General features: G+C 39.6%; 1 protein-coding gene across 1 annotated transcript in view; it reads left to right on the forward strand.

Moving 5' to 3' along the window:
- The first annotated feature begins 5,914 nt into the window (after nt 1-5,914).
- The window catches only part of CAPN9 (calpain 9), a 31,519-nt gene continuing 14,519 nt past the window's right edge, over nt 5,915-22,914 (forward strand). Inside the window, exons 1-9 of the mRNA XM_060753795.2 lie at nt 5,915-6,326; nt 12,659-12,728; nt 14,594-14,712; nt 15,088-15,221; nt 17,043-17,211; nt 18,505-18,588; nt 20,114-20,199; nt 21,612-21,689; nt 21,963-22,123. Coding sequence (XP_060609778.2) covers nt 6,114-6,326; nt 12,659-12,728; nt 14,594-14,712; nt 15,088-15,221; nt 17,043-17,211; nt 18,505-18,588; nt 20,114-20,199; nt 21,612-21,689; nt 21,963-22,123 — 1,114 coding nt within the window. The 5' untranslated portion in view covers nt 5,915-6,113. The remainder of the gene's footprint in view (nt 6,327-12,658; nt 12,729-14,593; nt 14,713-15,087; nt 15,222-17,042; nt 17,212-18,504; nt 18,589-20,113; nt 20,200-21,611; nt 21,690-21,962; nt 22,124-22,914) is intronic.

The raw sequence follows: 22,914 nt of genomic DNA on the forward strand, positions 1-22,914 counted from the left end.
TTTCAGGCTGTATGGCCATGTTCCAGAAGTATTCTGTCCTGACATTTTGCCTGCATCTATGGCAAGCATCCTCAGAGGTTGTGAGGTCTGTTGAAAACTAGGAAAATGGGGTTTATATATATATGTAATATCCAGGGTGGGACATTTAATCAAGATGCTAATCAAGGTGGCCAATTGAAACATTCACAACTACCTCCAACAGACAAGAGTTCTTTCTCCCACTCTGGACATTCCACAGATATATAAACCCAATTTTCCTAGTTTCCAACATGAGGAGCGGTCCGACGTCAGCACAGGAGACAGGCAGAAGCGTAGAATAGTCAAGACGGTCCAAGGGTTAGGGCAGGAGACGAGACTCACGGTTCCAAGCCAGGCAAAGTCGTCAGCACGATCATGGAAACACGGTTCTGGATGCAAGGACTCAAGGCAAGAGTTAACAGCAGGATACACAGGTACACGACACTTTGAACTCTGCAACATGATGGACCCAAGGCTCCTCCTTAAATCCCATCAGAATCACTAGATTCGCCTCCAGGTGCATCTAGTTCCACAGGTGAACTGCATTCTCTCCATTGTGGCCAGTCTGCACTCCGGGCTGCATCCTGAGAAGCAGTATCCGAAACCCATGGGTCTGTGAACCCTTGGAACTCATCCTGGAGGATGGAGCATTAATCACATCCAAAACCTCCTGGACCCTGGTCCAGTCCAGCTCTTCATCATCACTTTCAGACCCGTCGCTATCTGCTATCTCTTTAAGACGCTTGGAAATGGATTCCTCATCACTGTCTGAACTGCGTGCTACTCGCTTTACACCACGGTAATCCTCCACCTCCATCTCCTCACGAGTAAACCCCTGAAACTCTTCCTCATCACTAGATTCTAGGAACAAGTCCCTAATGCGCTTCAGCTGCCGTTGAGCGTCTTCCTCTTCCAAGCCTCGTTTCCTCCTACTAGCACTAGTAGATACATGAGGCACACGCTGAGTTACAACACCACCACTATCTCCTCGAAGGGACTCGGGGTGGCTTACATGGGGAAATTCATGCTAATTATAGAAGCAGTATTATTTTTTCTTACAGCAAAATAGCTTGAACCCTGCATGTTATAGTGCAGTAGGAGTGTAGATAACCCAAAGATGATGATGATGATGATGATGATGATGATGATGATGATGATAGTAGTAGTAGTAGTAGTAGTAGTAGTAATCTTTATTTATATTCCGCTTTATCTCCCTTGAGGGACTTGGAGCGGATTATAGTACACATAAAGGCAAATGTTGAATGCCTTTTTACATGAACAACGACATACAATACACAGATAAGGTAAAGGCCTTCCCCTCTTTTCTATCTCTAGCGTCTGGAGGTGATGCTCAACTTCCAGCCATGGGGAGATGCTCTTGTTCCATTTTCCATGCCAGAGCCTTGCTGCCTGTAGACATCTCCAATGTTTTTGCCAGCATGTGGGGCACCCTTTTACCTTCCCGCTGAGGTGGTACTTACTGATCTACTCGCATTGCATGCTTGCGAACTACCAAGTTGACAGAAGCCAGGACTGACAATTGGGAGCTCACCCCGACTCATGCTTTTGAATTGTTGACCCTCCGGTCAGCAGCCTTTCCGCAGCTGGCAGCTTAAATCACTGTGGTACCGCAGCCCCACCTAAAGATAGCTGTGGAGCAGAACACCTATGGTGTCCAGCATGCTTCAGAGTACACTTACACTATAGAATTAATGCAGTTTGATACCACTTTAACTGCCATAGCTCAGTGCTATGGAATCATGGAGTTGAATTTTGTTGAGGCACCAGCACTTTTGGGCAGGGAAGGCTAAAGAGCTTGTAAAACTGCAGCTGCCATGATTCCATAGTATTGAGCCACTGCAGTTAAATTGGTGTCAAACTGCATTAATTTTAGAGTGTCAACACACCCTTTGTAAAGGATTTGAGAGTGAGCGTACTATCATATTGTTACTATTTTGACCAAAAAAGACTGATAAGGTGTCTATCACACCAGAGAGTTGTTCTAGGCTCTTTTGCTTGAAAAGTGTGTTTCCTGTACTTGGAAATGTAGCGAAATGGCAAATTTGCACCAACATTGCATTTTCACTTCAGTGGTGTTAGTTCTCAAGTTTGTTTTCTTACACTTGAAATATGACAATGCCACTCACTCCTCCTTGTTTATACCACATTGTTTACTCTTTCTCTTTCTCATTTCACACCGTTGTGAAATGATGTTATTATAGACACTTTACCATTCAAAAAGATGAACAAAAATGTCCCACTTCCAGCATTGCTTCTTGTCATGAAGCAACGGTTATCCAGTTCTGCTTTTGCATATAACTCTTTAAACTTTGCTTATTTGTATTTTAAATTTTCCCTGAACTCTGTGATTTCTTTGGGCATTAATCCTTAATATATCCAAATTGCTCAACTGTGCTGCTGTAGAATGTAAAAAAAAATGAAGGGGAGCAGAGAACATATATACATATATACCATAGTTTTCTTGGGAATTTTGGGAATCCTGGGGTCCTTTTGGCTCAGCCATCAGAAATAGCTTGGGGTTTCCCCTGCTAGAGATCCCCATTAAAGAAAGGTTGTAACCACACTCATTTTGCACACACTATGTTCCCAAAATAATAATGAAACCGAATGAGACATTTGTATGCAAAGTGGGAGGAGGACATTAATAGATTATTTCCAATCAGAAAAGAATTGGTTTCTAACAACAAAACAGCTTTATTGCATAGTGCAGCCCCGGGGGAATCATCTTTCTCTTTAGCACACAATCTTTCTCTTTATTTCCAGCCCAGTATTATTGACCCTGGCAGTGATTTTTTGGAGTTTCATTAAGGATCCTCACCTATCCTTTCTCAGAGATTCCTGAGACTGAACTAAATGTTCAATCTACATGTATTAAATTACAGCTGCCTCTCCTTCCTCCTCCTCTCTCTCTCTCTCCTCTCTCTCTCTCTCTGCATGGTTTCTACATGGGAAGAGAGGCAGCTTGGCTTTTACTCAAAAAGCCTGCCCCAAGTTTTACTCCAAGCATTAAAGGTGTTATTCAAGGTATTGAATTCTATTCCCAGCTCCCCTCAATAGGTTCAGCATCTTCAACCAATGCCCCACTGACATCAAAGTTAGAAGGAACTAGTGGTGCCTGACAAAGAAAATTAAAAGTAACACAAATGTTTTCAGGTTGCAACTAAAGCTTTGCTACCACCACAGCACTCACTCCAATTGGTTCAAGTGACCAAGCAGCCAGGGAAATAATGGGAACTGTAGCAACTTTTCTTGACATGTTTTACTGTATTCTAGCAAACAATAAAAAAAAGCCAGGCCAACAACAACAAGCAAAACAAACACAAATCTAGCCTACCACAACTACCACAAAAATAAACATTTTAGTTGTTGATTTCCTATCCTCCAAACCAAAGACAAAGGTATACAAATATCTTTCACTTCCTTGTTTCATCTTAACCAGCATTCAAACTTCTGCCTTATAGTCATACAGAAAGACTCAATATTCAAAATGTGCAAGTGTTATCTTTCCTTCTTTCTTCTGTATGAAAATTAAAAACAGTTCTCAATCTTTTAACAAGTGATCCAAAGACTTCTTGCTAAGCAAATTGTAACCATAGTAAATTCTCTAAGGTCTACCCTAGATTTTAAAGTTGGCAACATAGACTTTTCCTTGTCCAAGAGAGTACATCCTCTTCCACAGAGGAACCTGTCACTCTGAGCCAGCTTTGTCTGTGTAAGACTGAGCAAGCCTGCTGTGAAATAACGTGAAAAGCAACCATAAAGTGACTCAGCAGCACACTTTACACTCAATTAAGTTTTATTGCTATGCCTCTCTCATATTTGCTTTTGGTAGGATAAGAGGTAAAGCTTCTAGCTGAAGCTATTCTGTAATACCTGGCTTAGCTATAGCTATATTGTCTAAGTTATTAGTGTAGCTGCCACAAGAATGTCCTTGTCCACCTTAGAAAACGACAAGGGATATGGGGAGTGGTGGAATTAACAGGAGGGACTGATGGTGACTCATTCTCCCTAATTCTTGGCTAGTGTATTGCACTGTAATGAATGTGTTACACCCAGATCTGAAGTGAGAAAAAAAGAAAAGAAAACAGCTCACACAGTTAATCTGGCCCCATTCCAGTCATGCCTGATAAGTAGCAAATATATGTGGCCTCCAGTATCACAACAGTTCTGATGTCTGTCTTTCAACAGGCATCTGTGGTCATAGGTTATGCCTGGCATAGTTTACACATGATAATGGCATAGGTCACACATATGGGATCGTTGCACATGCATTAAAGTGTGTGAATTTGCATTGCTTTGTGTGCATTGCAAGTGCAGACTGGGTTGTCACCCATGCTCTTCAACCATTGGGTGCTACACTGACTGGCATTCAGTATAGGCATTGCATAGCATAAACTCTGTTGGTGGATATTTATATTCTTCTTCTTAGTTGTTGTCTGAGTGTGTTGTTGTCCGAGTGTGTTGGCCTTCCAAGTGTAGTGTCTTGGCAGTGGATACGTAGGTGACTGTGGACCTCTATTCTTGACCCTCATGTTCATCCACAGTGAGAGCATTGGTTTCCAGATAGAAGGTGGTCAGGGTTGGCTTGACGCACCTTCCTCTTGGCACGTTTCTCCCTTTTGCCCACCATTTGTGACTCTTCAAATTCCACAGCACTGCTGGTCACTGCTGACCTCCAGTTAAAGTGCTTGAGGGCCAGGGCTTCCCAGCACTCAGTGTCTATGGCACAGTCTTAAGGATAACTTTAAGCCCATCTTTAAATTTCTTTTCCTGCTCACCAACATTCTGTTTTCCATTCTTGAGTTGGGATAATAAGTGCTTTGGGAGATGGAATTGTGATTGAGCATTCGGACAACATGGCCAGTCCAGAGGAGTTTATGGCATAGGAGCATCACTTCAATGCTGGTGGTCTTTGCTTCTTCCAGCACGCTGACATTTGCCTGCCTGTCTTCCCAAGAAATTTGAAGGGTTTTTTGGGGGGCAACACTTATGGAATCATTCCAGTAATTGAGTGTGACTTCTATTGACAGTCCACGTTTCACAAGTGTATAACAGGGTTGGGAGGACATGGTGATGTAGTATCTTGAACATTGATAGTCATGCATGTCTTGTTTTAAAAACAGAATGAAAGTTCTAAAAGCCACCTGGAAAAATAATTCTGCTTTAAGCTAATGCAGCAGGACAGCAGCAGAAAGTCCTCTGTTTTCTGTTGCTGTCCTGCTGATAAAATGCACACCAGCATATTTAGTAGTCACATGATGGACAGATGTGCTTCCCTATGAATTAGAAGAATAATGCTAACTCACAGCAATTTAGAAAATACCAAGCCCTGATCTATAGCCACCAGAATTAAAGAATACACAGCACTCCAGGCACTCTTGGGTTGCACCTCCTATTGATTTTAGCTAGCAAAGCCAATGGTTAGGATGATTACCATTACAGTCTAACATCTGAAGGTCTGCATGTTCTCCATTCCTGACACAGACCACATTGCTCATTTGTACATCTGACAAAAAATGTCAATCCTGATGTCTACATACACCTGAAAGCTGGGATTTTCATGTTTTGTTACATTTTTAGAGTCAACCATCAAGCAAAGGCAAGGCCACCACTCCCTCCCCTTATCACTTGACCCTGAAGGTGGAGCCATGGGAGTGCCCCTTTTCTGGGTTTGAGCATGGTGAATGCACACTACGTGGTCAAGAGTGGAGTTATCTCTCTGCCATGCACTGTGGTTTCTGAGTTAACCTGCCAGAGGGCAGGCACCCAGCAGCTGAACAAGTTTCCTTTTCTGTTTGTTCTCAGGGTGTTCCTTTCTTGTATTGTTTCCTGTGGGTGAGACTGTCCTCATGCCATTCAGTCAGGTGCAGGGAGGGCTACCTGCATAGAGGTTTGTGTTTTTTCTGCCTCCCTACTTCCCTGACGGTCTAGATCTTCTTGCTTGCTGCCTGGGGGCAATTTGATCCTATCTCTTGGTCTTTGGTTCTAGTTATTTTTGAAGGTTGGCACCTTCAGCTTTTTTCCTCTCAATTCTCCATTCCCCGCCTTCTTAGTGACTTGCTTCTAGGACAGCAATGCCATACACCTACCGGGACTCCAGCCCGCGGCCTCCTCCAGTGCCCCAAAGCGCTCGTGCCACACACTCCACTGGCCAAACATACAAAGAGCTGAAAGCTGAATGCCTTCAGAAAGGAATACTCTTTGAGGATTGTGATTTTCCAGCCAACGATGCTTCCCTTTTCTTCAGTGAGAAGCCTCCTGTCCCCTTCGTATGGAAAAGGCCTGGGGTGAGTACAAAGATTACTTTCTTTGTATCTTATCCTGTAGAATTTGATTCAGAAACAGACTTTTATTTATTGAACTGTTCAGATCCTCACACACAATATCATAGGGAGACAGTTTGGTTGTGTTCAGAAGGAGGGGAGGTGGTAATGGTTGGGATCCTGTTAGTTAGTCTGAGTTAGAATAGACCCATTCAATAAATTGTTACATGTAATTTAATTACTCAATTTCTGTTTTACATACCTTTTTCTGTTCGTTTTCATTATATATATATATGGAGCCCCCGGTGGCGCCGCGGGTTAAACCCAGCTGAGCTTCTGAACTTACTGACCAAAAGGTCAGCAGTTTGATTCCTGAGAGCCCGGTGAGCTCCTGCTGTAAGTCCAAGCTTCTGCCAACCTAGCAGTTTGAAAACATGCAAATGTGAGTAGATCAATAGGTACTGCTCCAGTGGGAAGGTAGCAGTGCTCCATGCAGTCATGCTGGCCACATGGCCTTGGAGGCATCTATGGACAATGCCAGTTCTTCAGCTTAGAAATGGAGATGAGCACCACCATCCCTCTAGAATCGGACACAACTAGACGTAATGCCAAGGGGAAACATACACAGAGACACATACATATATGTAAAATCCACTTAACTCAATGATTCTATTCCTAAATGGCAAATCACTGGATTACACAGCTGTTGCATTCTCTGCCTGTTGTATGATTTTTCTCTAGTCATTTAGGCCAATGTTCCCAATGTGACCAGTTCTTTCACTATAGGGTTCAAGTCACTTTTCCTTACCTTTCACTTTTTTACCCTTTGTCTTGGAAACATATTGGCCCTTGTCTTGTTGGTAAATGCCCCAAATTCTATATTAATATGATTGTCTTCCATAGTTATAGTGCAGAAATGATAGAAGATATATATTGTGGATGGCAAAATATAGCCTACTTAACTGGCCCGTGAGATCTCTTCCAACTCTTTGATTCTATGATTCTATAACTATGCCCCCAAATTTCTCAAAAAATGTCATTCATTTATCTATTTATTTATTTGCTGAAATATTTATTCATTGCCTGTAAGCCTTTCACTGATGCCCAGAAGATAAAAAGAGATAGAATTGTATTTTAAAATTAATCAACACAATACATTAAAAAAATAAAGCGCACAGAATTTAAAAAGCTCCCAAACTAAACTGATTTTAGGGACTCAAGTCCATACAAAAAATATAATCCTGGCTACGTAATGGGAGCTCACAAGGTATACAGCCAGTCTGACTTTTCTTGCAAGAGGCTTCCACTCTCCTGTTAGAGAAAATGGATGGCAGGAGGTGGTTGGACTAGATGGCCTCTGGGGTTTTCCATTTGAATACGGTTAAGTTTAAGTTGGTTAAAACTAGTCTTCATTTTGAATATTCTATTGTTCTTTATTTCTTTTTTGCACTACAAACAAGGTATGTGTAGCCTGCATATGAATTTGTTCAGGTTTTTTCCCCCAATTAGTTCACACAAACATTCTCCAACCATCTGCCACTGGCTCACCCTGTCAAATTTTAAAAAGCAATTTGGCCCCTGTGTCCAAAAGTTTGCCATGCCTGGTTGATACAGATAATATAGATACAGATACAATAATATAATATAATATAATATAATATAATATAATATAACATAAACATTTATTGGGGCTCCACAAGAAACTTTTCCTTCAAAAAGGGCTCTGTGACTGACATAAATTGAGAACTACTGCTCTAGACCATTCCAGAATCCATTTGCCAGCATGGTCACTGGCAGCAAGTATTTACATTGGCATTTTTGGATTTAATTCGAATTAGTACTCTTCAATATTTCAACTATGTAAATAACTTACTATTACATTAGATATTCTAGTACTCCAAGTATGCTTACATTGTGTGTCTCTGTGTGTATACACACACACTCATATGTATGTGATTAATTTTGTTATGCAAATAACTCTGGTTGTTTTTCAAAAGCTAGCCAAGAGAAGAAAAGAGGAACTCATAACACAACAACTATTCCCATCATATCCCCCTCTATCTGACCCATAACTAATTGAGGTGTGAAGGCTGAAAGACAGGCTAGCATTCTGCAGTGGATATACTGGGAATGCATAGATTTGGTTGTAGATTAAAACAGTTGGCATCTCAAGAACTTCAGCTTTCAGTTCAGTTCAAAGGTTTTCCCCCTGCATAGATTTTGTTATTCTTCTGGTGCATAGTTTTAACAACTTTTTCTCCTACCTGACTGTGAGAGCCGTTCAACAGTCAGTGTGGTGGAGGCTCCTTCTTTGGAAGCTTTTAAACAGAGGCTAGATGGCCATCTGTCAGGGGTGCTTTGAATGCAATATTCCTGCTTCTTGGCAGGGGGTTGGACTGGATGGCGCATGAGGTCTCTTCCAACTCTTTGATTCTATGATTCTATACATCTTTTAAGAGATTGCGTATGGATCCAACTTGGAGATGCAGGGCTTATTTTTGTTCCTCATACATATCGATAAAGAATTACCAAACTTAATGATCCCAAGATGACATGCAGATCTTTTGGACAGAAACCTCCATGACCACTGTCTGGAATGGTTTGTAAAGAAATATGGTTAGGTTCAGAGGTCAAGATACCTTTGGCTGAGTGGCACAACTTTCTAGTGATGGGTTATGGGAATTGTGGATCACAACTACTGGTAGGCACCAGGTTGTGGGAGGCTGTTGCAGGAATGCAAAGCACCACTGCTAATAAAATCAATTCTTTATTACAATCTTCCCACCTGACGATATCCTCAAAGCAAGCAAACAAGCACTGCCTTTACTTTGTTCAGCTTAGTTACAAGCTCCACATGACCAGTTTGTTGAACAAGCAGGTGGTGCCAATGATGCGGATGGGGTTGGCTCGCCTTGCCTTTTGTTTTCTCTCTAATCATGACATGCCCAGCATGGTCATGTTCTCCGCCAGAAAAGGCCCTGAGCAGCAGGAATGCAGCCGCTCAACCAGCTCACCTGTTCTCTGACATTTCCTTTGAAGCAGTCAAAGCTATCTGAGTCTCTTAAGATTGGGGACAGAAAATGCCAGGCATTGCCCTGTAGTCATTTCTTAGCTACCCATAGCTAATCCAGGTTCTGCAGCCTCCATTAATTGTCTTGGCTGACAGCAAACATTTCTGTTTTTTGCTGCACAGACTCAATTTCTCTCCCATTTCCAGCACAGTGAGGAAGGTGCAATGCTGTATATAGGTTCCTGCTCTACTGTTTCTTTAGGATGTAAAAGACAGATGGATGGCCATCTGTCAGGGATATTTTGATTGTACTTTTCCTGCATAGCAGAATGTTAAACTTTTTATTATTTATTTAATTTATATACTGCTTTTCTCACCCCTGCGGGGGACTCAAAGTGGTGCACAGCAAAGTAAACGGCAAAATTCAATGCCTCATATAAAATATAAAATACATCACATAATTAAAACAGCATATAACAATAGATCAAAACCAGTAAACAATAAAACATCGAAAATAGACAAACCTTAAAACATAGAACATTAGACATTGCATCAATCCCGAGGTTATCTTGACTACTTCATCTCATTCCCCAAATACTTGCTTTAAAAGCCATGTTTTAAGTTGTTTCCTAAATGCCAGGAGGGGTAGGGCCTATCTAATTTCACTGGGGAGAGAATTCCACAGCTGAGGGGCCACCAATGAGAAGGCCCTGTCTCTCATCCCCACCAGTCGCACCTGCGAGGGTAGTGGGACTGAGAGCAGGACTTCCTCAGCCGAACTTAATGCTCTAACTGGATCATGAAGGGAGATGCATTTGGATAGGTAAGCTGGATCACAATTGTTTAGGGATGTATACTCCAAAGCCAGCATTTTGAATTGTGCTCTATAGCAAACTGGCAGCCAGTAGAGCTGACTCAAGAGAGGGGTTGTATGTTCCCTGTGCACTGCCCCAGTTAGAAACCTGGTTGCAACCCACTGAACTGCTTGAAGCTTCCGAACAGTCTTCAAAGGCAATTCCACGTAGAGCACATTGCAGAAGTCTATTCAAGATGTAACAAGAGTGTGGACCACTGTGGCCTAGATGACCCATGTGGCCTCTTCCAACTCTATAATTCTATGATTCTCTCAATTTTGATATTGTGGCAATTATTCAAATGCCCACTGCAGTTTTGTCGAAGTCTTGATTCATATTAGATTGTGGGGCCTGAGAAGGCTCTCCCTCTCTCTCTCATGCTCTCACCACACAAGCCTGTATTGGCAGAGGGGCTGAGAGAAAGCCTCCCTTTGAAGATCTAAACGTTCTGGCAGGTTTGTATCAGGAGATGTGATCTTTCAAATAAAACCAAACCATATAGGGCTTTGTAGGTTCTGACCAGCACTTTGAACTGTGCCTGGGAATAAACCTGTATTAATCAGGGATATAGATGACCCTATCACTGGCCCTCTTCACATCCTGGCTGTAGCATTTTGATCCCCCCAAAGTTTCCAAAGGCAGCCTCACAAAGAATTCATTATAGTACCTCAGTGTAACCAGATAAACACAATACTGTGAAATTATGAACACGGATCGGTTAAAATGATGTAAATGAATAAGGAGTTGAACTGGAAGACATTGTTTTTTTTTTTTTATAGTTTTAATGGTTTTTATATGGATTTTATGATGTGACTTAATTTGTTTTTGAACTGATATATGTATGTATGCTGTGGTATCTAATTGTTGCCTGTCTGTACACCGCCCTGAGTCGCCTTCGGACTGAAAAGGGCGGGATAAAAGTGATGTAAATAAATAAATAGTCCAAATGGGATATAAAACGTGGGAACTGTTTTCCAGTTGCTTGTGTAAATCAGCAGCTGCATCTAGTATTTGTCAAGATACATTTTGCAGGGACGTATGCACTCAATAGGGGCCCCTGGTTGTGCAGTGGGTTAAACCACTGAGCGGCTGAACTTGCTGATGGAAAGGTCGATGGTTCGAATCCAGGAAGCAAAGTGAGCTCCTGCTGTTAGCCCAGCTTCTGCTAACCTAGCAGTTTGAAAACATGGAAATGTGAGTAGATCAATACATACTGCTTCTGTGGGAAGGTAATGGCACTCCACACAGTCATGCTGACCTAGGAGATGTCTACGGACAACGCCGGCTCATTGGCTTAGAAATAGAAATGAGCACCACCACCCATCAGAGTCGGATACAATATCTCCTCACACAATATTTTTAAAATCTTCTAGTATAAGTGATATAACTTACTAAGATTGTTTTCACCATCACCGCAATCCCCATTGCCTCCCAGTGGATCAGTGGATTTAAAAGCAAGGAGCTAGCTCCAGATTTAGATGCATACCTCTGGATATTAATAATGTAATGCTTCTATAGTATGTACAAGTGTATATTGCAAAAGAGATTCTCTGGTGTTTCCTGTTTCTATTAAAGACACATGCAAACATATAGGGATTATTTTACTGTTTGTTTTTATATGAAAAATAAGGCTTAAAACTTCAAACTACTGTTGACTCAGCTGAACAACAAGAAGAAAAAAGGGGTTCTTCATCCCACATTGCTTCTGGGTGGCAGATAGCTCATTTTACAAGTATTAACACTACATTTGCCATTGTAGAACTAAATGCACTTTGGCATTTTCAGTGGAAAATCCTGTAATTCAGAACCAGTAATTTTCCATAAGCTTTCTGAGCAGTGCCGACAACCTAAGATCTTTGTATGTCTTGGCACTATGATCACTTCAGAGTAAGAATTTGAGATGGAAAGATTATTTGGAAGTACTCAAAGAAATGTGTTTCTTGAGTACTTTCAAGTAATCTTTCCATCTCTTATTCTTACTTTGTAATGATGGGATTGCCAAGGTAAACAAAGATCTTAGGATATGTTTCTTGAGTTTCAGAAAACCTTGATGCAAAGAATTCTATCTGATACTTCTTTTTGTGCAGGAAAAAATAATAGAAAATAGGATTCTTTGTGCAGAAAACAGTATCCCCATATGCAGAAAATGCTGTCTCTTGCTCAGAAAGTGCTGTTTTCATTGCAAAAAAATACCTCCTGTGAATTTTGTACAGAAGAAATCCTGAAATGCACAGTTTCAATACTTTTCATATAAATATATACAATTTCTACTATGAAGAAAAAAATCATGAAGAATTTCATTTGTAGTATGAATGGTTTTGTAAATTGCATCATAGACAAGTTAATAAAAGATAGAGCTTTCTAGAATTGAATGTTTATTAGTGCTTACCAATCATGTCTGCCTTGGAACAGAATCAATATTAAGTTCTGTGTCACATTAAAAAAATATTCTGTTGGGATGCCTGATTTTTCCATCTGTTATATCCTTCAAGGAAATAGTTAAAGACCCAGAGTTTATTACTGGCGGCGCCACAAGGACTGACATTTGTCAAGGAGATCTTGGTGAGTGTTTTCTGTTGAAATTATCCTTGTCCTCTGCAGGGAAAGGAAACTCATAGCCTCTGAAGATAATGTTGTTCCTCATTGTGTTTATCTCTGATATTACAAATGGCTCTACTCAACTAAGCTGTCCCTAAGAACCAGGCAAAATAAAAACAGACATCAAACATAATCACAAGGCTAAAATCAGCAGCTAGTCTGTTAAATCAGTGGGAACTTGGGAAGCTGACTGCTATGCAAGTTTCATTGATTTGATGTGTCTCCTGTAAGTGGGACTGGAAATTAGATTTTTGAGTTGGGAAGTACCTTAAAAGTAATCTGGCCCAGTGCAAACACTGCTCAATGCAAGCACTGTTCAACTCCAACCTCCCTGGCATTTATTCATCTAGGAGTTTATCACACGAGACAGGCAAATTGTGAATACAGCAGGACAACAATATCTTTATCTTATTACATGATATTGTTCCTTTTCCACCGCTGTCCCCATGGTACACTGTTGGAAGATATTTTTTCTACAAAAGGATGATGTGATAATAACAGAAGAGCCCATAGAGATGATACCTAAAATAGTGGAAATTATTGAGGATTTTGGGAAAGTGGCTGGACTCACAGTTAGTAAACAAAAAACAAAAATAATGATTGGATTTGCTTTCCTATTATTGTGGTCATCACTTCCTTTTTATGAAGTACAACCGAAGCATTTTCTGCAGAGTCCACTGTAAAGACTGCACAATAGATTTGTGTAAATGTCTAATCAACTACTAGGTGATGTTCACAAAACTTTTATGGTTGCCAAATATTTCGGGACCTCAGCATTGGGGGTGTGACTCACAGTGGCAGTCATTGTGCAAATATATACATGAAAGTATGTGAGTGCCTCTGGCATAAGACCACAGAGCTTGGAAAATAAATTTCTATGGTTCTAAGTTGGCATTTGAAATGGAGTCTGAGTAGAGTACCTCCTCTTATCAATACAAAAAGCTAGAAAAGTGGCACAGTCCTATCCGGCTTTAGCACAGCAGATTAATCACCAGCTGTAGCTGCAGTAAATCTTGCCAACCGAAAGGTTGACAGTTCGAAGCCAGGTCAGGGTGAGTTCTTGACCTTCAGCCCAGCTCCCTGCCCACCTAGTGGATCAAAAATGGCAATTTGAGTAGATGAATAAGTATCACATTAAGCAGGGAGGTATTTTAGGCATGGTGTTCTGATCAGAAAAAGGAGGAAAAATTATGAACAAAGAAATTTCTTTGGCAAGGAGTTGAAGCGACAGCACCTCCCTGTGGCCAGAACCAAGCACAGCCTCCAAAGATGCCGAAAGATGGGGAAACGCCTATATAAATGCCTCTATCTGTTGTCTGTATTCTCGTTGTATAATTGGCATTGAATGCTTGCTGTATATGTGTTCTGTGATCCACCCTGAGTCCCTTTGGGGTGAGAAGGGCAGAATATAAATACTGTAAACAAATCAATAAAATAAGTTCAATTGAGTTCAACAGAACATATTCTGAGGTGAGTGAGTGGAGGGTTACAGCCTAAACCTCTCTAATAAGTCATGAATTGGCTTTTCCTTTTAAACCAGTCTGCTTCTATGTGCTTAATACACTTTTATTTTATTTTGGCAAAATGAGCTTTTAATTTGGCATGTGATTTGTTAAAATTGATATTGATTTGCAGGCAAAAGAAGAAGCATGGTCACATGGAATAACCATGAGGTTCAAACAATAAGCGTTGCCTGGAAATTAGTTGATGTGGGGTTTAATGGGAAGCTCTGGTCTGTATTTTGTACATATGAACTGGATATGGGGGGAAATAAACCTTCGATTAGCTATCTAATAAGAGTGATTTTCATAGCTCTATTTGATTTCCAGGTGATTGTTGGTTATTAGCAGCCATAGCATCACTTACGCTTAATGAAAAGACATTAGGCAGAGTTGTGCCACAGGATCAAGATTTTGGACCTGGTTATGCTGGTATATTTCATTTTCAGGTAAAAATGTCTATATCTCCTTATGATCTAGATGCAATGGTTAATTTATAATGTATAATCATTTCATAATGATCTTTCATGAAATCCTATGGCTATTTCATGCTTTATAGTGTGTTTTAACTACCAAGGCTGGGATTTGTAATTTGGTAACATTTCTAGAAGTTTCTGGTTCAGAATTCAAAACTCCTTTCCCTAAACTGCAAACCCCAGGATTTCATAGGATGAAACCATGGCAGGTAAAATGAATCCATATTGCTATAATTGTATAGAGTGCAAGGACCCTTTATCCCCCTGGGATTTCCAGCAATTAAATAGTTTGCCTCAAGCAACATATCACAAATAAAAACTGTGTTATTCCCAATGTGTCTTGAATAGTTCTGGCAACACAATGAGTGGCTGGATGTTGTTATTGATGACCGACTGCCCACTTTCAAAGACCGTCTGGTTTTTCTCCACTCTGCTGACCATAATGAGTTCTGGAGCGCCTTGCTGGAAAAAGCCTATGCCAAGTAAGCCATGCAAACCATGTGATTGACATATTGTCCTTTTCCCCCATCAACTATCATAACTTTTTCTTGGTTGCTATCTAAACTCTTCAGTCCCATGGTGATCTGTGTGGTTTTTGAAAGGCTTCTGTAAGGAGCTGAATCAAGAATAAATTAAAACCTGGTGAGGCATTTGCTGTTGGACACCAGTGGAGGGAGCTGAGGATGTGCAGAAAAACCGAACAAGTCTTTATAGATGTTTGCTGGAAAGTACTAAATATGATGTTCATAACATTAGATTCGAAAGGGGAGAAATGCAGAGTTCAAGCATACATTAAAATCAACTAATGCACATGTGTCAAACTCAACACCCGCTGGCCAAATCCAGTCTGCCATGTCATTTTATGTGACCCTCCAGATGATGGATGGTAATTCCTGTATTCATCATCACTAAACATCATAGCTCAAGCTGATTTGAGTTGTGATACAGTAACATCTGGAAGGCTGCGGTTTGTTGGCGCTCTGTATCCGTCCACTGATTCAACGGCCCTTTGAAAGCAACCATAAGGTTGATGTGGCCCTCAATTAAAAATTGACACCTTTAAATTAATGGAAAGCTCACCATACTTCCATATCTAAAATTTCTTTAAATTTAAAACTTCACTTGGTTTGGCCAAAACTGATATTTTGGGTATCTCAGACACCATTTCCTCTTCAACCAAAGGTTAGCCACCTAATCTAGGCAGTTGACAAGTTACGAACAAGATAGGTTTTGTCACTTTGTTCTTAAGTTGAATTTGTGTGTGTGCGTGCATGTCTATCTATCTATCTATCTATCTATCTATCTATCATCTATCATCTGTCTGTCTATCTATCTATCTATCTATCTATCTATCTATCAACACTCCTGTGGTGTTTGTTTTGCGGTCTGTTCCCCTGTTCAGAAGATTTCACCTCATTTTCTGTCCCTGTGATAATTGGATATTTTTTTAAATGACTTGTTTTGTTATGTTGTGGAAACAACGATTGATGATAAAGCTCCAGTTGAGACACCTTTTCCCCATGATAACTCTTCCAGGAGTTAATTTCCCTTCCGAGGGGTAGATTTCTCTCATTTCCTGTCATCTCACTCTCTAACTATGAATCATTTGTAATCAGATATTTGTAACTCAGAGACTACCTGTACTGATAATGCTACCTAGTGTCATATAAAGTGGCATGTTGAATGTTTTTGGCTGCATAAATCAGCTTTTTTATTAGAAAAATATTTAATATTTTTAGATATTTTGTTCTTTTAAATTATATCCCAAAGACTTGGGATTTTACAAATGGCCAACATAGTTGGATCATATGTGCTATTATTGTTGCATAAGGACTCCATGGCTAGAAAGATATATATTCTCTGTCTATCATTGTTCAGAAGATCTCACTTTTTTAACTATTGATAAACATGTGTTTTGCAAACACCAACTTCAAGACAATGTGCTTTTGTAAATATGGTGAGCTTATATGTTTAGACTATTTCCCATATCCTATGTATTTTCCTTCTTCCTCCTCCTTTTCATTTCTTTGTAATTATACTTTTTATAAATCTAATAAAAGAAGAATGATGTCGGATACCTCTGCAACAATTTTTTTTTTCAAAATGACTGAAGTATGTATGCTTTTGGAAACAATTCATAATTTCTCCAACAATGATAGCTAGCAGCTACCTATTCCATCAGCTATGCACTGAATTGGTGAAAAAATTGTTATTGTCACTACTCTTTTCCATGAGTTCAATAAACCATGTTTTGTGTAGATATGTGAATGCATTTTTTAAAAAACCATTCATGTTTACTGTAGGTTAAATGGAAGTTATGAAGCTCTAAAAGGTGGAAGCACAATTGAAGCCATGGAGGATTTTACAGGAGGTGTCGGAGAAATGTATGAAGTTAAAAAGGCACCAGAAAACTTCTATGAAATCTTGGAAAAAGCTCTTAACAGAGGGTCAATGGTGGGCTGTTCTATTGATGTAAGTAAAAGAATATGGCCGGGTTTCAGTTTTGGTTTTTATTTATAATATTTTTTCAAAAATGTTTGCTACATTACATTAGTGCAGAACTTGGAAAATATATGAGACAAGCCATATTGATGGGAGGATTCTAGGGAAGATAGTCCAAAAAGGAACTTTTTTGAGTTCTAGAATATATTGTGAAGGGATGATACTTTGTCAAAAAGTGTCATAAACTATTGGTGTCATAAACTTAAGTCTGTCTGCCTATCATGAAATAGGCAGACAGACTTTCAGACTTCTTGAACTTCAGGCACCTTACAAATAAATATAAAGCTAGCCTATAAAATGATCAGTTATAAAACTTAATTTTGACAGACACCTTAAATGCCTCTCCTCTTTTATCATAGATCATTTTTGCATCTTAAAGCTCACATGAATATTTCACAGTACGTAGTAGTGAGTGATGCCTCGCTTATTACTATAAATTAAAGGGAAACTGTCAGCTGTAATGATTGGTAGTCTTTTCTATGTGTTTGGGTTTCATTGTCAAGAGAACATTCAACATTTTAAGTCCACGAGACAAGGTGAGCTCTTGTCTGTCAGCTCCAGCTTCCCATGCAGGGACATTTATTTATTTATTTACAACATTTCTACCCCGCCCTTCTCAACCCCCTGAGGGGGGACTCAGAGCAGCTAACAATAGCAACAATTTGATGCCGCAAATATCACAGTAAACAACAATATAAAACCATAAATACACAATAGCTTAAAAACAATAACATTAGTTATACAATCATATAGCTTCTTTTTTTCCTTCCTCCTTTCCCCCTGGGGGATGTTTAGGGTTAGGGACAAGTTTAGGGTTAGGGACATGAGAGAAGCCTCCCACAGGATGGTAACACATCCGGGAGTCCCCTGTGCAATGTCCCTGCAGACAGCCAATTCTCTCACACCAGAAGATACTTGCAGTTTCTCAAGTCTCTTCTGACACGATAAAAAAAAATAACTTGGAATTCATTTCCTTTCCCCTCCATCCCTGAAAAAGTGGAATGGATTTTGTTGCTAGGATGTATCCACAGTACACAGTTTTAATTTTCCATGTTAGCTTATGATATGTTCTGTTATAAAATTATGGCCTAATTCTTGCTGTTAGTATGAAATTGGATAGAACCCTTGAATCCATTGGATTTACAGTTCAGTGGGCTTGCTCTAGTAGTTGGAACTAATACATTCTTATCTGGAGTATCCATCACTTAATTAAACAAGTTATTCAAGAGTTGCAATAAGGTCAAATATGTTTCCTTATTTTAGACCAGGAGTGCCGCTGAGACTGAAGCTCGAACCCCATATGGACTCATAAAGGGTCATGCATATTCAGTAACAGGTATTAACGAAGTAAGTGGGTTTTTATGGTGATTTTCCTCCCTGGGAAGAAGGGAATAAATAAATAAATGAATGAATGTGCATTTTAAAGAGAAGGGAACAAATATTGGGGGTGGAATGGGGGGACACGATGATGTCAGCGACTGAGATTTTGCTACTGTAGCTCACAACTCAAATTCCTTGATGTCTCTAATTTCTGTTATATAACCAGAGAAATCATAATATCTCATGCTTTAAAATGCTGAGGTAGAGAAGCAAGTTTTATTAAATAACTCTCAGCATATGCAATTTCTGTAAAGTGGGAGCTCAGGTCTCTTTTGCTGTAATTCTGTCAGTGCACTAAGGTAGCAATTGTACCTTTTTTCCAGATTGCTTAATGGCACCAAGGAGAGACAGATAATATCTGTCGCCTCCAAGCAGACTATTTTCCTTCAATTCTGCGGTACTCACAGGTTTTTCATTCTGCCACAAAGTGCCTCAGCCATGAACCATGGAATCAGAGTTTGAAAGAAGGGCTTTCTAGTTCAAACGCTCTGCCACGCAGAAATATACAACTAAGGTTCTATCTACACGGTCATATAATGTAGTTTGAAACTGCATTGTTGTGTCAGTGTAGGCTAATATAAGGTATTTTAACTGCATTGAATTGCATTATATGAGCGTACACTGACTCTATAATGCAGTTTCAAACTGCAATGTATGGCAGTGTAGATGGGGCCCAAATCAGTCCTGAGAGACACCATTCAACTTCTGCTTAAAAACTTTCAAAAAAGGAGATATAACTAGCCTCCAAGGATACCCATTTCTCTTTGATCTTATGGCAAAGAGGTTCATCTTATGTTTAGATGAAATCTCCTTTATGTTCATTTGAATCTGTTGTCTGTGCAGAAGAAAACAAGCTGGTTCCAAATGACTGATATTGCCTCAGACACTTAAAAATGACTATTATATTATCTCTCAGGCCTCTTCTACACTGCCATATAATACAGTTTACCAAATCATAAAATCCACATTATCTGGTTTGAACTGGATTATCTGAGTTTATACTGCCATACAATCCAGTTCAAAGCAGATAATCTGGATTTTATATGTCAGTGTAGAAGGGGTGTCAGCCTTCTGTTCTCCAAACTAAGCATATCCAGATCACTAGACCATCCCACATAAGTCTTGGTTTCCTGACCTCTTACCACCCTGGGTACCCTGCTCATTCCAGTTTGTCAATTCCCTGCTTAATCTGTGGCATTCAGGATCACTCTTTAAATCCATCTGTAAAATGCAAGGGATTGGGGTGAGCATCTGCAGATGGTCTTGTACTGTTTTTCAGCTCTGGCCAGTACAGGCAATCATGGAAATGTTGCTGGGCTGCACCTTTGTGACATCTGGACAACCACGTATTTCTCACCTCTGCAGTATATGTTGAAATTGTCGGATATGCTTCTCCACTGAGTAATTCTGCTGACTGTAATAAAAGTTCTTTAGCTGTTTGAGGAATGTAAATGTTGTCATATTCTAAAGCCATTTTCACTTTCATTCCTAGGTCAACTACCAAGGACGGAAGGTGAAGCTCATTCGTATTAGGAATCCATGGGGTCAAGTGGAGTGGAATGGTCCTTGGAGTGACAAGTTAGTATTTTAAGTGGGGTAATTAATCAATATAAGCTCTGTCTGAAATAGTCCCATTATATTGGACACAGTAGATTCTAAATTTGGCTGGGAATAATAATGGGTAGATAACCAAACCTAGGACACCTAAAATGTAATCACTAACTATAAAAAACATAATTTAATTTACCTTCAGAGGAGTAATTGTGTTAGTTGTTTGCAGAAAAAGCAACAAGCAGTCTTATAGCACCCCAAAGCCTAGCAAGTTTATCTAGTATAATTTTTGCCTCACTTAGGGAAAATGCGGGAAGAATGCAAAAGATATCAGAAAGTAATAACCTTTATGCTTCTGTTGAATAGTCATTGTGATGAAAAGGCACATCAAGCTATGTCAGTCTGGTGGGAAAAAATATGACCGCTTACAACAGTGGTTCCCAACCTATGGTCTGTGGACCACCAGTGGTCCCCAAGAACTAAAATATGGTCTGCGGCCTCACCATTACTACACCATTGCAACAAGAGCAACTGGTTTTGCGAAACCCTCTTATAGTGCTGAGGGAACAAGGATTTCAGTAGGGTAGAGGCTGACTACCCAAAAATCGCGCGACAACAAGCCTTCTGACTGATGCTTCTCCTCCCCCTCCTTCCCCTTGAGCGGAGCAGTTCTATGTAGCGCCTGGAAGTGGGAGCTCCTTGGAGTCTTTGTTTTTAGGACTGTTCCTGGGGTTATTTGGGGTGCTGATTCAGAAAATTGCATTGATAGACCAAATCTGCTCTAGATTATTGAATATGGTTTTCTGTGGGCGAGCAGATAGCAACTACGGAATGGCATATGTTCTGTATCAGAAACTAGAGCTGACGTGGTCCAGCCAAAGCAGTTTTCTGAATCAGCAACCCAAATAACCAAACCAAATCTAAAGTTGACCAAAAACTTATTCATAACCCTTTTGGTACTAATGTTGGAGAGTGGTCCCTGGTCAAAGTGGTCCTTGATCAAGTGGTACCTTGTCAAAAAAAGGTTGGGAATCACTGGTTTACAAAAGAGCTCCTTGGGTTTTGCTGGTTTCACCTTTGCATCCACTCATTTTATTTCTGGGGAATTGGATGTTTGTGGCAATATATTGGATCTGCATTACAGCGAAACTGAATGGGCATATGAGTGGACATATATAAAACTAATACAGAAATTAAATAGACTCATCTATCCATTATTAAGGTTAGTGGGCCTTCAAAATGAGATGTCCATCAACTACTGTGTCCAAATAATATGAAGTCTCCAAATTTGAGATATTACAAGTTCTGTGCAAAATGACATTTAAGTATATTTTTATTTATTTCAGTTCACATAAATGATAAATCAAGTTTGCCAAGAGAGTCTATGGCAAAGATAACTTTTATTACTAATTAATGAAAATTGTCTCTTTCTCTTTAAGTTCCCCAGAATGGAATTCTATCAGTCCATCTGAGAAAAAGCGTTTGTATCAGACAGCACTAGATGATGGAGAATTCTGGTAAATGAATATGCTGATTAAAATTATACACACATCAAAGCAAAAGCTCTCTTTTGGATCATTACTGTTTAGTTGGATCAGAGGCATGCAGAAGACATATTGAAATACTTCATTGCATTTATTACAACAAGTCACTTTAAGATCAAATCTTTGACTGACGTGGTTTTTAGTTTTGAAATATGTTTTTATGGATTTTAACTGAATTTTTAGTACCAATATATTTAATTCTTTTAAACTAATCTACAGAATCGCCTCTCTTTCCATTTTGCATAGGATGAAGTTTGAGGATTTCCTGGCACATTTTGATAAAGTTGAAATTTGCAACCTCACACCTGATGCCCTTGAGGACAACGTTGCGCACAAATGGGCAGTAACGGTCCACCAAGGCAGTTGGGTTAGAGGTGCCACTGCTGGAGGGTGCAGGAACTTTATTGGTATGCATTCAAATATTACTATGTACTTGAAATCATCGTTAAGGATCTACATGAGATCCTGGATTGGGGGATTGAGGGAAGCAGTGGTCCATATAAAAGGCAGGAGGGCTGAGGCACTCTTACAGTCCAGATGATGTTCCAGGGCAGGGATGAAGAAAATGACTGTATTTTTACATATGAGCCTGCCTTTATTTCTGTGGTTCTCAGCATCTTATGGGACTATGAAGTCCCATAAGATGCTGAGAAGGACAAGGAGAAGGAAAAGGATCTGAGATCATATTCTACCAAGTCCTATTAACAATTCTGTCAATCGGTGATTTTGAATCTTTTCAAGAATCAATGACATATTGTCAGGTAATGTGAATTGTCTCAAATGGTGACAATTTGAAATTGTGCCATTGTGATCCTAAATATTGTGATTTACTTCAGGTATTTGGTCAATATGTTTTGAATTGTTCTCATAGCAGCAATCACCACTGGAAACACAATACTTCAGGAGCAATTCCAAACAAAATGCCTAAATGCAATCACATTGCACATTTACAATTCCCATATGAGTTTATTTAAGATAATAATAAAATAATAATAGAACTTTATTTATACCCCATCTCCATCCCCCCAGGGGCACTCAGGGCGGCTAACATGAGGCCAAGGCCAACAGTTGCAACAAGGCAAAATGAATACAACATACAATCATAAAATAATACATAAAATAAAATACAATAAAAGAAATGAAATGAAAAGAAATTGATACAAAATAGACACAGGGTATAACATAAATAACAAAAACA

This window comes from Anolis sagrei, chromosome 1 (genome assembly GCF_037176765.1).
Source record: "Anolis sagrei isolate rAnoSag1 chromosome 1, rAnoSag1.mat, whole genome shotgun sequence".
Lineage (NCBI taxonomy): Eukaryota > Metazoa > Chordata > Lepidosauria > Squamata > Dactyloidae > Anolis > Anolis sagrei.